Source organism: Artibeus jamaicensis, unplaced genomic scaffold (assembly GCF_021234435.1).
Source record: "Artibeus jamaicensis isolate MK-2021 breed Jamaican fruit bat unplaced genomic scaffold, CSHL_Jam_final contig_64, whole genome shotgun sequence".
In the NCBI taxonomy this organism is placed as follows: Eukaryota; Metazoa; Chordata; class Mammalia; order Chiroptera; family Phyllostomidae; genus Artibeus; species Artibeus jamaicensis.
Window position 1 is genome coordinate 6499188 of NW_026521911.1, and position 13014 is coordinate 6512201.

At 47.2% G+C, this 13014-nt stretch overlaps 1 protein-coding gene across 1 annotated transcript in view; it reads right to left on the bottom strand.

Moving 5' to 3' along the window:
* The window catches only part of TENM4 (teneurin transmembrane protein 4), a 725358-nt gene that overhangs the window by 81032 nt on the left and 631312 nt on the right, over positions 1 to 13014 (bottom strand). Inside the window, exon 18 of the mRNA XM_037138546.2 lies at positions 7730 to 7946. Within this exon, the coding sequence (XP_036994441.2) occupies positions 7730 to 7946 (217 nt within the window). The remainder of the gene's footprint in view (positions 1 to 7729; positions 7947 to 13014) is intronic.

Sequence of the window (13014 nt, forward strand, 5' to 3'; positions counted from 1 at the left end):
ATGAGGAACTTGAGCCTTGCTCACCCAAGGTCACTTGCTCTAACTTGCCCAAGGACTTGAATGCAGGCTTTCCCCCTCTACACCCTGAGCAGTTCCAGTGTCAGCATAGCATCGTCTGCTAACACTTCCTGTGATGGACAGCTAGGAACAAACTCAAGCTACAAAGCAAACAGAGATTATAATTCGGTTTTGAAATCAATAGAAGGATGATCAAGTGGCAGAGAAGAAGTTGTTAGCTGCTCATAAAGATGATGTGAGAAGTTGCTGCCTGCATCCCAAATTCAATTCACCTCATTGCTTTATCATCATAAACGTTCATTTCAATGTGGGGAGGGATTTTTAAAAAACCAACATGAATAATATATGATGGTTGACATTTTGGAGAAAGTAGGATCTTTACTGTCTTCCATCTTCCATCAGAGTAATTTATCATTGTCTTCCCCCCTCCCACTCCCCCAGCCCTTAAACTGATGGGGTAGCCTGTCAGCTCGGCTTGTACGGAAAACGCAGGAGGATAATTCAATAATAAATTCGCTCAGAGGCCAGCTGTCAGGAAGCTGGTGTTTATTTGAACTCCATTAGATGATCTCTCCTGCTCAGCTTCTCTGAGGGCTATAGCCCAGGGCTGTCTAAGGCCCGAGGTGGGGTGAGGGGGAGTGGCGAGCAAATGCTTTTCTGTAACTGCTCTGCTACCAACACTCACATGTGACTTTAGATCTGCAGTGGGCTGATTAAAAAAATTGTACTGTACACATGATCTTTTCCCCCCTCCTTTCCATTTTTTCCTCTCATCAACTCTTGCTTTTAAAATTCCTAGAAACTTTCATGCCTTTATAAACTTTTGTGCCTTTCTTTCATCTGAAAGAAATTCTGAAGACTTGGCATGACATCAGGGTGATATTACTTCTGTTTATACCCTGTTTCAAGTCCTAAAGGAGATGAAATGCTCTAATCTAGTCAGTGAACAAGTGAGAGGCATGTCTTTCTTAGTTCCTGCCCCAAAACCCCTTTCTGGGCTCATAGTCCCTTATGTTTTTCCTCCCTCGTATGTCCCCTGCCCCCACACACCAGGATCAAATACTCCAGATTTCCTAAGACCATCTATCTTGATTTCAAATGTTAGAGCCTGTCTATTGACTTCTGATTTGTAAATTAATACTATAATTATGTTCCAACCACATTAAAATTCTCTCTATTCTCTGATTATCTTGGAGAGTTATGCTGGCCCCTCAGTCTAGAATGCATTTTTAAATACGATTCAACTGAAACCCATGGCAAGTGATACAACCTATGCGGTAGTACGTACACACACACAAACACACACACACAAACACCCGCATGCACAAAACCAGACTTATGAAATACATATTCTTTTCACAGTGCTGCAGTGATATTTTCCATTTCATTGTACCCAATTCCATTTAAATGTATTTCTATTAAAAATAATTTTGAGCCCTACACAGGTGGCTCAGTTGGTTGAAGCATCATCCTGTGCACCAAAAGGCTGTGGGTGTGATTCCCATTCAGGGCCCCTACCTGGCTTGTGGGTTTGCTCCCCAGTCAAGGCATGAACAGAAGGCAACTGATCGATGTTTCTCTCTCGCATCAATGTTTCTCTCCCTCTCTCTCTAAAATCAATAAACATATCCTTGAGCAAGGATGAAAAAATAATAATAATTTCAACTTACTAAATTGATTTCATGATGCACTCATGGGCTATTGTGACTTGAAGTTGGATAACTAGTATTTTAATGGCCAATCCTCCTTACTGAAATCTGTCTGAGGCCAAAGGCCATTTCCTAACAGAGGTCTTCATTCACTAGTTCATTTGTTTGTTTGCTCATTCATTTTCAAAAACAAGCGTTTACTGTTGCCTCCCCTGAGCCAGGCCCTGGGCCCAGCGCTCCACAAACAAACAGGCACCAACCAGACGCAGCCCCGTGGTGTGGATCTCAGGGACACGGATGTGCAGTGGGGGTGACGGCCCTGCCTGGAATTCTCAGAACACTTTGTCTTCACTTCTCTTCAGACGCTCAGCTGTAGCTGACTGGCTGACTCACTGACTCGTTCTACCACTCGCTGTGGTTTAGTCTGTACCAACCCCCCATGCTAGACACTAGGGGTTCAATGACTAACAAAGCTTGGGACACACAAAGAGCCCACACTGTAATGGGGCACAGATGCTTATCTTCTTGCAAGCTTAGTGCAGAGTAGGTGCTGATCAGTACTTACCGAATAGAGCTTGTGTTTCGTGGGCACCTCTACCCTCTCTGAGCCTGCCCAATCTCTCCTCTCCATGGGATCTGACCCTTTCTATAGTATATGATCCTCTGCCTCCTTTGGGATGAATGCTCAGGTCACCCCTCCTTCCTTTCTAGAAAATCCTCACCTGAAGATGTTTACTGATATTAGAGAGAGAGAAAGCACCAAGGGAGAGGGAGAGAGGGAGGGAGAGAAACACATCCATGTGAAAGAGAAACGTCGATTGGTTGCCTTCCATACACACCCTGACCAGGAATCAAACCCACAACCAAGGTATGTGCCCTGGTGGGGAACGGAACCCACAACCTTTGGTGTACGAGACAATGTTCCAACTCAGCCATCTGGCCAAGGCCCTGACTCCTTAGTCTTTTCTCTTTCGGTTCATGGTGTCTTGTCAGCTGACCTTTGTAGCCATCTTTTCTCACCCAACTACTCGCTTGAGTGAGCTAAATACCTACTAGGCTTAGGGGAGCCCAGAAAGATGTGACAACATCACATTATTTCTGTCACAATACAGTGTCCTGAAACATATTCTGAACTGATATCAATTAACTTGTGGGTGGCTCCTTTGTTAGAAACTCTTCCTGTAATCTGCTACCCTGTCCCTCATTGGAAGCCACGGCTATTCACTGAAATGATGTATCTGTCCCACGTCCAGCCCTTTTAACCCAGTCAGTCCTTTCCAAGGGAAGAGGTACAATCAAAGGTGTGCAGCAGAGAAATGGCTGCCTCCCGTGTTCTTGGAGGAGGAAATGTCCTATGCTGCCCTCCCTTTTCCAGTTGCCTCCACAGTCGGGGTCCTGTTAGCTGTCTTCCTTGTCTGGATAGTTTAGTTTGGGACCCTTCCCATCCCACTCAAGTGGGGATAAAGGGCACTCTGCATTGTATTCTCTCTCTGACTCCAGAGGAGGGGCAGGTATTGCACCAGGCAGATGGGGTCCAGGCACCCAGGCCAGGAAAGAAAGGTGGTATTCAAGCCACCTAATCTGGTGATGGTGGTTCCCATGTGTACTATGTCTCCTCCTGCTTGGGATCAGCTGAGGTCATTCACACCACTGTCACTTCATGTGGAGTTGACGACAGCCATGGCAGAATGTCAGAGAACGCTACTACCTTCATTAACCTTGTACTAGACACCTGCTCTGTGCCAGGCATAATCCTGGGCTCTGGGGACACAGGTGAGGCAGACAGGGCTCCTGACGGAGTCCTTTTTCACTCTAGGTCCATCTGGCAGTACTTTTGCTTCAGCTCTGAGCCAAGTTCTATGCTCTCCTCTAAGGTTAGGTCTAGCTCAGCCCACAGCCCAGTCTGCCTGGCTGGAGTCCTCATATCCTGTGGAGCTGCTGCCCATCTTTCCCTGAGGGCCACCCCTGCTCCTGTACCTCTTGCACCAGCTGGGGTGCTGCACAGAGGCGTAAGGAACCCCCTTCCTGAGTGAGATGCACAGCTGAGAACCTTCAGAGTGAAGGAGCTGTACTTCTGGGGGCTGCCTTGCCTTGCTGGGCTCAGAAATGCTGCTGGGTTTCTGGGTGACAGCCTGCTTGTGGGAACCCATTAAACGGACTCCCATTCTGACTATACAAATTGTGGCACAGCACACCAGGTGCAGGAGGATATGGGGTTTTCCGTCAGACACAGACCTCATTCCTGGTACATACCGGTACCAAGGCAGGTCTGCCTGCCCATCAGAAATCCCACTCTCTGGAAAAGTGCCGCTAGATTCCTCCCTAACACGGGTCCTGATAGTCGGCTGGCAGAACACTGCCTCTTCCCTTCCCCAAACGAGAACCGGACAATCTAGTCCCTGTTTCTCTCTGGGTGGCTGCTGGACTTTCCAGGAGACAGGTTACTCTCAAGTTTCACCTCCAATTAAGGAAGTGGAACTGGAAGCTGTTTTCAACATCACCACCACCATCTTCACCATCATTACTTCCATTATCATATAATTAGCAAGCATTTTTGTGTGTGGCCAATATTAGATTGAGATTTTATGTATTATATATTTGTTGTTGTTTAATTCTCACGGCAACCCTGCAAAATAGACACTGTTATCTCACTCTTACAGATGAGGAAACTAGAGCTCAGAGAAATTAAAGAGTTTTCCCAAGGTCACATAGCTAGAGAGTGGATGCAACTGACTTTAAATCCAGGTCTGTCTAATTCCACAGCCTGTTTTCACCAGGTCAGGCTGCTGCCATAAAAGCCACCATTTACTGATTACCTGTGTACCAAGCCCTGTGCTGGGGCTTTATTTTAGTTAACACTTTCAATGGATTTTATGAATAATTGCTATTATTGTCAAGTTATAATCGAAGGTAGGTGCACAAAGGTTAAGTCATTTTCCTGATGTCACACTGAGCTCGTGGGAGGGAAAACCAAGATTCAAACTCTGGGCACTTTCTGTTAGTCCACATTCCTTCACATGAGAGGAAAGAAAGCAACAACCCAGACGTGGTAACCGACTTCACTCTATCCCAACCATGCAAATAAGCGCCGTATTACTGCTGAGATCAAGGTCACGGAACACCAAGGAGGCAGCCCAGAGAGAAACGCATCTGCTGCCTTCCGTGTCCCGGTGTCCAGTCACTGGGGCTTGTTTTACATAAGAATCTACTTGGGGCTCCTCGGTGGTGACAGACAGCTGTTCCGTCTGAATCTAGATCAGTGTGGAGCAGGGATATCAGGATTCAGGAAAATGTTAGGCAAAAGGAATTTTTACAGTAACACGTGGAAGCTACCACTATCCATTCATTTGTGGTGCAAATACTATAGTCTAGGGTTATAGGTTTGAAGAGTTGAATGGTTTCTTCTTTGAAAGTATCTGTAATTTAACTGAAGGTGACAGATACATAAACAATGATGTGGGAGATGACTTCTCCTTCTGCTACTAATCTGTAATGTGATTTGCAGTAGATGATTTAACCTCTCTGGGCTCTGAATCCGCAGGATAAAATTAAGTAAACTAGATAATGTATCCACCCATCCTCCTTCTTACCATCCCTCCCTCTGTCCCTCCCTCTCCCCTTCTTTCCTTCCATTTCTTCATCATTCAAGGCAGTATCTGTGTATATATTTTTTGAGCAGCGAGGTACTACAAGGAATGATATGTTGCGCTCCTTTCCTAGGAGACTTGGTTTAGAGGGTTGATGGACACTCCTATATGCAGCACGTAAAGCCACTTGCCCAGAGCCATGCGGTAGCAGAGGCAGAGCCAGGATCTGGAGCACAAGCTGGCCCAACTCCAAGGCCCACACACTCCCCTTCCACCGATGGTTCTCCTTTTCCCAGTACAGGATTGTCAAGTTCCCAACTTGACAGGCTCCTTAAGGCAAGTCAGACCTGCTGTCTTGGTGAGTGATCGGAGGACATACGTGGGTTCAAGGGCCTTGCTGGCACTGACCAGGTTGGCATAGTAAGGGCACCCGTTAAGCAGAACAGCCACTGGAAACCAACCAGCCACAGCCCTAATAGGATCCCATAATGGGTCCAGTGGGGAAGGGTGGAGCAAGCAGTGTTCCTCTTGTTTGGAATAATATTTGTATCTCCAGTTCATTAGAAGAACTCACACCACAGGGAGGCCCACAGACATATATACAAAATCGTACAACTGAATGAGACAGCAGGAAGCTTCCTACCCAGAGACAAAAGCAGCATTTCTGGTTAAGACAAAGGAATAAGTTTTGCCTCACTCTCTGCTCCTGGCTCCGCAACTTGACTGGCCTGTGAGTTTGGGAAGGTCATTGAACCTTGGAGGTTCTCAACATTCTTGGGTGGGTTGAAGGGTTTGGACTCTAAAGGGCCTTCATCTCTAAAAAGGTTCAAGTTTGAATGCATTTACACACTCGTATCAAGCCCCTCTGGCTGGGCTCAGAGCACTTCCCCAACTTCGCTCCAGCTGTCTTGTCACTGCTCCTATGAGGAAGGGCCAGGCCAGGGAAATCTTGGGCCCTGGTGTGACTCGGGCCCTATGGTCTCCCAGTACCGAGGCCTTCTCCTTGGAGTCCCAGTGGCACTCTGGGGTTGATAATACTTCTTACCAGGTGGCTGCCCTGGCTCCTTCTTCATGAGAAGAGCTGGGGAGAAAGCCCACACACATTCTCCTCGAGCAAACCTTTGTGTACTCATGGTGTCAGCTCCTGCTTGCTTGTAGATGGATCCTGACTGAGATCTCCAGCCCTCACCTCTGCATGAGCTCCAGAATTGCTTATGAACTACAAACAGACATTTCCTCTGGGGTGTCCTACTGAGGTATGTCCCTTCCTTGCCTTTATGGTGCTCAGATGGAGGTCATCACCTCGTTCCCAATCCCGCTCTGCTTTCAGGTCACCAACCTGGTGAGAAACCACCATCTACCCAGGCACCCGAGTAAGAGTCTCTTAACTGTAGCATCTCAGACCCAACCCATGACTAAGCCCTGCCGACTTCCCCCTTTAAGCAGAACGTGAGGATGTCCTTCACCATCTCCATTCACATCACCACCCCGCTGTCCCCTTAGGGCAGGAACACTCAGCAGGCAAGTCATGAACGTAGAGGGTATACAATCAGTGACTGCTCAATTAACATGTGCTGACTTCTAGAGGAACCTTTGCACATGAGGTGTTACTACATTGGAAGACATTCAAAAGAAATGATTACAAATCCCTCCTTCTTGGAAACCTTTTCCTGCTCACAGACCCTGAACTGGGGAGCAGAGAACAGAGAACAGTCGTTTGCCGGCTCCTGGGCCCTTTCCTGTGCCTGGGTCTTTGCACAATCAGAACCTCACCCCAGGCCGCCTCTCCCACCAATAATGTGCCCAGCTATTTCTCCTCGTTAAGACTCAGTTCTTAATTAATGACCTTCTCCTTACCCAGGAGCACCTCCTCTATGTTCCCAGAGTCCCCCGAGCATATTTCTGGCCTATTACACTGAAACTTCTCTTACCCCCCAAGTAGTGGACTGTGAGTGACCAACGAGCAGGGGGTGGGTTCCATTCATCTCTCTGATTCTAGCACAGGACCTGGCAAAAAAGAAACCTCAAAAAAATTTGTCTAGTGGATGACACAATTGGAAACTCATGAAGGAGTGCCTGGACATACGGCCTGGGACGTCGGCACAGGTACCCACCCGCAGCCTAACACGTCTTCCGGACCTTGGCTCTGAGGGTGAAGTGTTAAAGCCTTCCAGCTCATCTGCGACTGCAGAGACAGTCATAGCTGACTGCAAAGTGGGTATTGATCCAAGATTCCCCCCGGACCTTGGATTTCGCATTCTCCCCATCTATCACTGAGCAGGAACAATAAAACTTTGCTCATGCCTTGGGTAGAACATTTTCTAAATGTGGGTATCTGAGGCTCTCCTGACATTCCATTAAAAGCCTTCGATGCCCATCTTCCTGGCCCCCGCCCCCCGCCACCCAAATGTTGCCCCGGAGGTGAATCGGTTCTCCCTCAGAGGCCCAGGCTGGAACTGGGCCCAATGGACTCACCCTCCATCAAAGGGGTTCTCCCCGGGGATGATGTGAGTGCTGTCCCTGCCCACGAGGAATTTGATGCGGTCGTAGAAGGAGTGCAGGTTCTGCTGGGACACAGGGGCCTGTGTCTCCTGGATGATGTCCAGTGGGTCGGGGGAGCCCAGGCACAGGGGGCTGACATGACAGAGGGGCTGGAGGCAGCAGTCGGGGTCCATGCAGTCCACCAAGCCATCTGCAGGGGCGACAGAGCGTGAGGTTTACATCGCTATGTTCCATCAGCTGCATTTGTCCACCACGATACCTTCGTTCCCTTCTTTATTTCCCACACATTGAATCGCTTTCTTAAGTGCCAGACCTTTGCTGGGCACCAAGGAGATCTAAGCACTTCAGACCTGGTCCCAAACCACTAGCCTCATACGGGAGTTGGACAAGTAGGTGTATACTGGACATGTGCTATTTATTTTTTCAGAGAAATAGAAGGGATTATACATATTAAGGCCCAGAGATTAGAGGACACATTGAACATGGAAGCTGCTAAATTCAAAGGCTGGGCTCAGAAAGGGAGGGGGTTCAAGAAAGAAGGTAAGACTGTTGGGCCTGAGGGGTGTGGGGACGGGATAGAGAGTTTGTATTTTACGCCAAGGACACTGGTAGCTACTGAAAGGTCTTAAGCAAAGAGGAGAAGCTGGGGGCTCCATGGGGGCGGGGTGACTGTTGAGGTGGTGCAGGGAAAATAATGGTTGCTGAGAAGAGAGTATAAGTGAGGACTGAGAGAAGTGGATGGTTTTGTGAGACATGTAAGTGGCAAACACATGAAGACCTGGTGATTGACTGGCTTTGGGGGGTGAGGAAGGGGCAGTGCGGTGAAGGCTCTGCCAGCCTCAGCATCTCTCCCAGCTGCAGAGTGAGTACTGCAGCTGGACTCTGCCTGCCGTGACAGCGGCTTTCCGAGTTTACTGCATGGTTTCTTGTGTCTGGCCAAGGTGCCATTAGCAGGGAATTCTCTTTACCACATGGATGGATTTCCTCAGGACTGAAAATCGTATTACAACTTACCGCTCCCCAAAGTCTAAAGACAGAAATTCCACCAGACCACAGGTTTTTGCTTGCATTATCCTGAAGTATTTTTACAGGCATGCCACAGACTAACTTAAAATGGATAGCAAACCCAGGGATTAGAGGGTGCTGCCCAAAGTGAGGGGCAGAAAAGCCCAGGGTTATAGTCTGCTTTGTAGGCAGAGAACAGTCTAAGGGGGCGGAATCAGATTCTGCCTCTCCTGCTTATTTATTAGCTTGTGGCTTTGGGCAAACTTCTGTACCACCCTGGGGGCACGGGTTCTGTCCTGGTGTCTCTGTTGTATCCCTAGCATTTGGTATAGGTGTTTAAAACATAACTGTTAAGTAAATAAATGAATAAAAATGGAATAAATTAAAAAATGATGCCCTGGCTGGTGTAGCTCAGTGGATTGAGCACAGGCCTGGGAACGAAACAACTGTGGTTTGATTCCCAGTCAGGGCACATGCCTGGGTTGCAGGCCAGTTCCCAGCAGGGGATGCATGAGAAGCAACCATACATGGATATTTCTTTCCCTCTCTCCTTCCCTTCCCCTCTAAAGATAAATAAATAAAATCTTTTTAAAGAATGAATAAAAACGAAGACAAATGATAGTCCATAGATGCCAGAAAACTATTATCTTTATTTGATTTAATAAATAGTGTGGTGTGGTTGGAGGATCAATGAGGCTCAGAGACTGAAGTTCAAGTTCCAGATTGAGTTTCTCTTCTCATGCTGAGCCCCAGGCTGGTCACTAGCATGCCTCTCTCACTTCCGTCTCTGGGGGTCTGCTTCTGCTGCCCACCAGAGTGCTATTGCATATGCTAGTGCTGCTGCGGGGCAAGCCTGGGTGCCCCACCCAAGCAGGCAGCACCCCTAAACCTCCTTACTCACCTCAGAGGGGTCATGGCCCCTTACTTGATCTCTCTGAAACCTTGTTTTTTCCTCCTTAACAAATTAGGGACAAAAATCCCCTATATTTCTTGTTCACTTCTACATGGTATCCAAGACCTTATACCCTCCTGGAGGGCAGCACAGTGATAAAGGGTATGGATTCCAGAGACAGACTGTCTAGGGTCAAATACTGGCTCTGAAACTTATACTGTGTGACCTTGCAAGTTACTTAAGGTCCCTGGCTTCAGTTTATCACACCTTTCACGAGAGGATTATTAGAGTATGTGTCACGTAAGTATTTGTTACATGAATAAACATGTCCCCACATCTAGCACAGCACCTGGCATTCAGTTATTGCTGAATAAGGGGTGGTTCCCCTTCCCGACCCTGAACCTACAACAGGTTCACTAAAGGGCCATTTGTCTTTTGTCTGCTCACCTGCCAGATTCATGCTGAGACGTGGACAGGTCTCGTCACCCCAGCACAGTCCTGGGTCCTAACTTGTGGCTCCTGTCCCAGTTCCCACATACACCAGGAACCGCCTAGCAAAGCACCTGCCTTCTCCTGCAGTCCACAGGCTCCATCATACTGCCCTGCCAGACGTTGCTTAAACACATAATTACAGTCCGAGCTGAGGGTTATTTGCATTCTGCTATTGATGTTAGCATGACAGATTCAGCTGCCGCATCCATAAGTCGGCAGAAATGGTCCATTATTCAATCCCAGTGAGCAGGGACGTTGACCATTAAATCAGCTAGCACAATTGAAGGGCCGTGAAAAGTCATGGCTAATTTGAAATTTTATTAGCTCTTGCCTGCTCTTGTTTACCACCAAAGCTGTCCCTGGAAGCCGGTCTTTTACTTCTTTATAAACACTCTGTTCTGTGGCACCTTGGAAGAAGGTTATCCTGGAATTATTGTTACTGATACTTTTAATATAAGTATGATGATGATGATGATGATGATGATGATCACAGCTACCACTTACTGAGCGACAGGCATTGCGCTAAATGCTTTACAAGGAATGTTTGGAAGGTAAGTGTCACAGGGTCTTCCCCACTCTCTCACTGTCGGCCCCTTCACCCCCATTTTAGAGGGAGAACCAGAGGTTCACAGAGGTAAAGTAACTTGGTCACGGTCTCACAGCCAGTCAGTGAAGAAGCTGACTCAGAAATCTGAACTCAGTACTTTGTGATGTATGAAAGGTTTTTGAGTCATGAAGAAATTTTTAGAAACTATTTCTTAGGTGGGAAACATGAATTTGAGTCTTGCTGAAGTGCGGCTCTCCTGGGTGCCCACGGCAGCCTCCGCCCGCGGTGGGGTCCTGACGGTGTCTGTCTCCCTCCCGACACCACGCGCTCCTGGAGATTGGGCTGTCTGACTCGTCTCGGCATCCCAGTGTCCACCGCCCTAGCTTTCACCTTCACCCTTGCGTCTGGAATATGGGCTCCCCTGCATCCCTTTTCTTTTCATTTTTAAAAACATTCAGCAGTAAGTTTTAAAAACAAATTGTTTCTTGTGGCCAGAGGGCCTTTGGGATGACCTAGTTGGCCATCTTGCTGGACATGAAAGTCTTAGCAAGGGCTTTGAGCTTCAGTGTGCTCATTTGTAAAATGAACAGTCCGGCCTACCTCACAGAGAGGCTGGGCGGATTGGGTGAGATCATGGATGTGAAGCACTTAGCGTGATGACCTGTGCCTAAGTGCCTGATAAATACTAGTTACTGTTAGCTCCTGGCCGGGTGCTTCTGTTGAACGGGTATCATGATAGCAGACTTGCCATGCGGCCCTGTGGTGGCCCCTCCCTATGCCTACAGACCTGGGCAGCCCTGTCTCATGCAATCTTGCCTGGAAGAACTGAATTAGATAAACATGGCCACAGCAACATACCTGTAAGTTAGGGTGGTAAAGAACTCAGGGGACTTGAAAGTTAAGATCCTCTGAAATGGAGATATCTCATAAACAGTGCTCTTCTGAGAGATCCTGGACTGGGGAGCTGCTCACCGGATGCATTGCAGGTGAGTGATTCATGCCGGGCCGAGAATTCTGTCTGCCTACACATTCCTATGTTGATGCTTCCTAATCATTCATTCAGCAAATATTTGCTGCCTAGTAAATGAGGGCTAAACCTCTGCTAATAGAGACAATCATATTTAAATGATATGTACATATTTTAAAAATGAGTAGAGCCCATAAAATTCTTATCAAAGGCTCAATTTACAAGACCAGCTTTCAGGCAAGCCCCTCTTTATTTTTATTTGTTATTATTAGTTTTAGTCCCCACCCAAGAATACTTCAATTGATTTTAAAGCAGGGGTGGGGAGAGAGAGAGAGAGAGAAACATGGATGTGAGAGAGAAACATCCATCAGTTGTCTCCTATATACACCCTGGTCAGGGATTGAACCCACAGCCTAGGTATGTGCCTTGACCAGGAATCAAACCCACAACCTTCTGGTGTATGGGACAATGCTCCAACAGACTGAGCCACCCAGCCAGGGCAAGCCCCTCTTCATATTTCCCAGTGCAGCACATGGTAACCTGCAACAGGGTGTACAACTGCTCTACAGCAGGAGAGGATCTTCCACAGTTTCACTTTCTTAGGCATAGATAACACTTTTAGAAGAGTCATACTGAGAGGAAAAAGTATGTTTTGGGGACAGAAAAATAAATTTGGGGTAGACTAGAAAACATCAATATGTAGTTTTTGAGATTCCCTGGTTTTGGCCAGTCTGGAAACATTTACATTCCCAAAGCACTTCATGTTTCACTTAATTGTATATTACACACAAGTTGTTTGACTTACAAAATGTCCATGTTTCCTATATTTGCTGTTGCCATGTTGAGACCCTCATGATCACAGCAGAAAAACTTATAACAAAAAAGCCCTGAAACACCAACAGGAAAAGAAAATTTTCAAGATTTCTTTCCTTTAAAATAAAAATAAATTCTCACCCAAGAATGTTTCACTCATTTGAGGGGGGGGGGGGAGAACGATTGGCTGCCTCCCGTTAGCACCCGACTGGGGACTGAATCCTTTGTGGTGTATGGGATCATGCTCCAACCAACTGAGCCATCCAGCCAGAGCTCCTTCAAGTTTTCAATAAAACCTTCCTAAACTCTAACGCCCAGCTTCTGGTGGAAGTGAAGAGGGGCAGAGGAAAATGTCAGAGGCTGTTGGCGCTCCTCCAGGCTGGGAGAGGTGAAATAATGCCACATTCAGCAGTGAACTCTGGTGGGGGTGGAGGGCAAAGAGAAGAGGGAAGGAAATGACCAGAAAACAGGCAGAATAGAAAACAGGCAGAAATGAAAAATAAAGATAAAAAAAAGAATAAAGAAGAGAAAGAAGGAAGGAA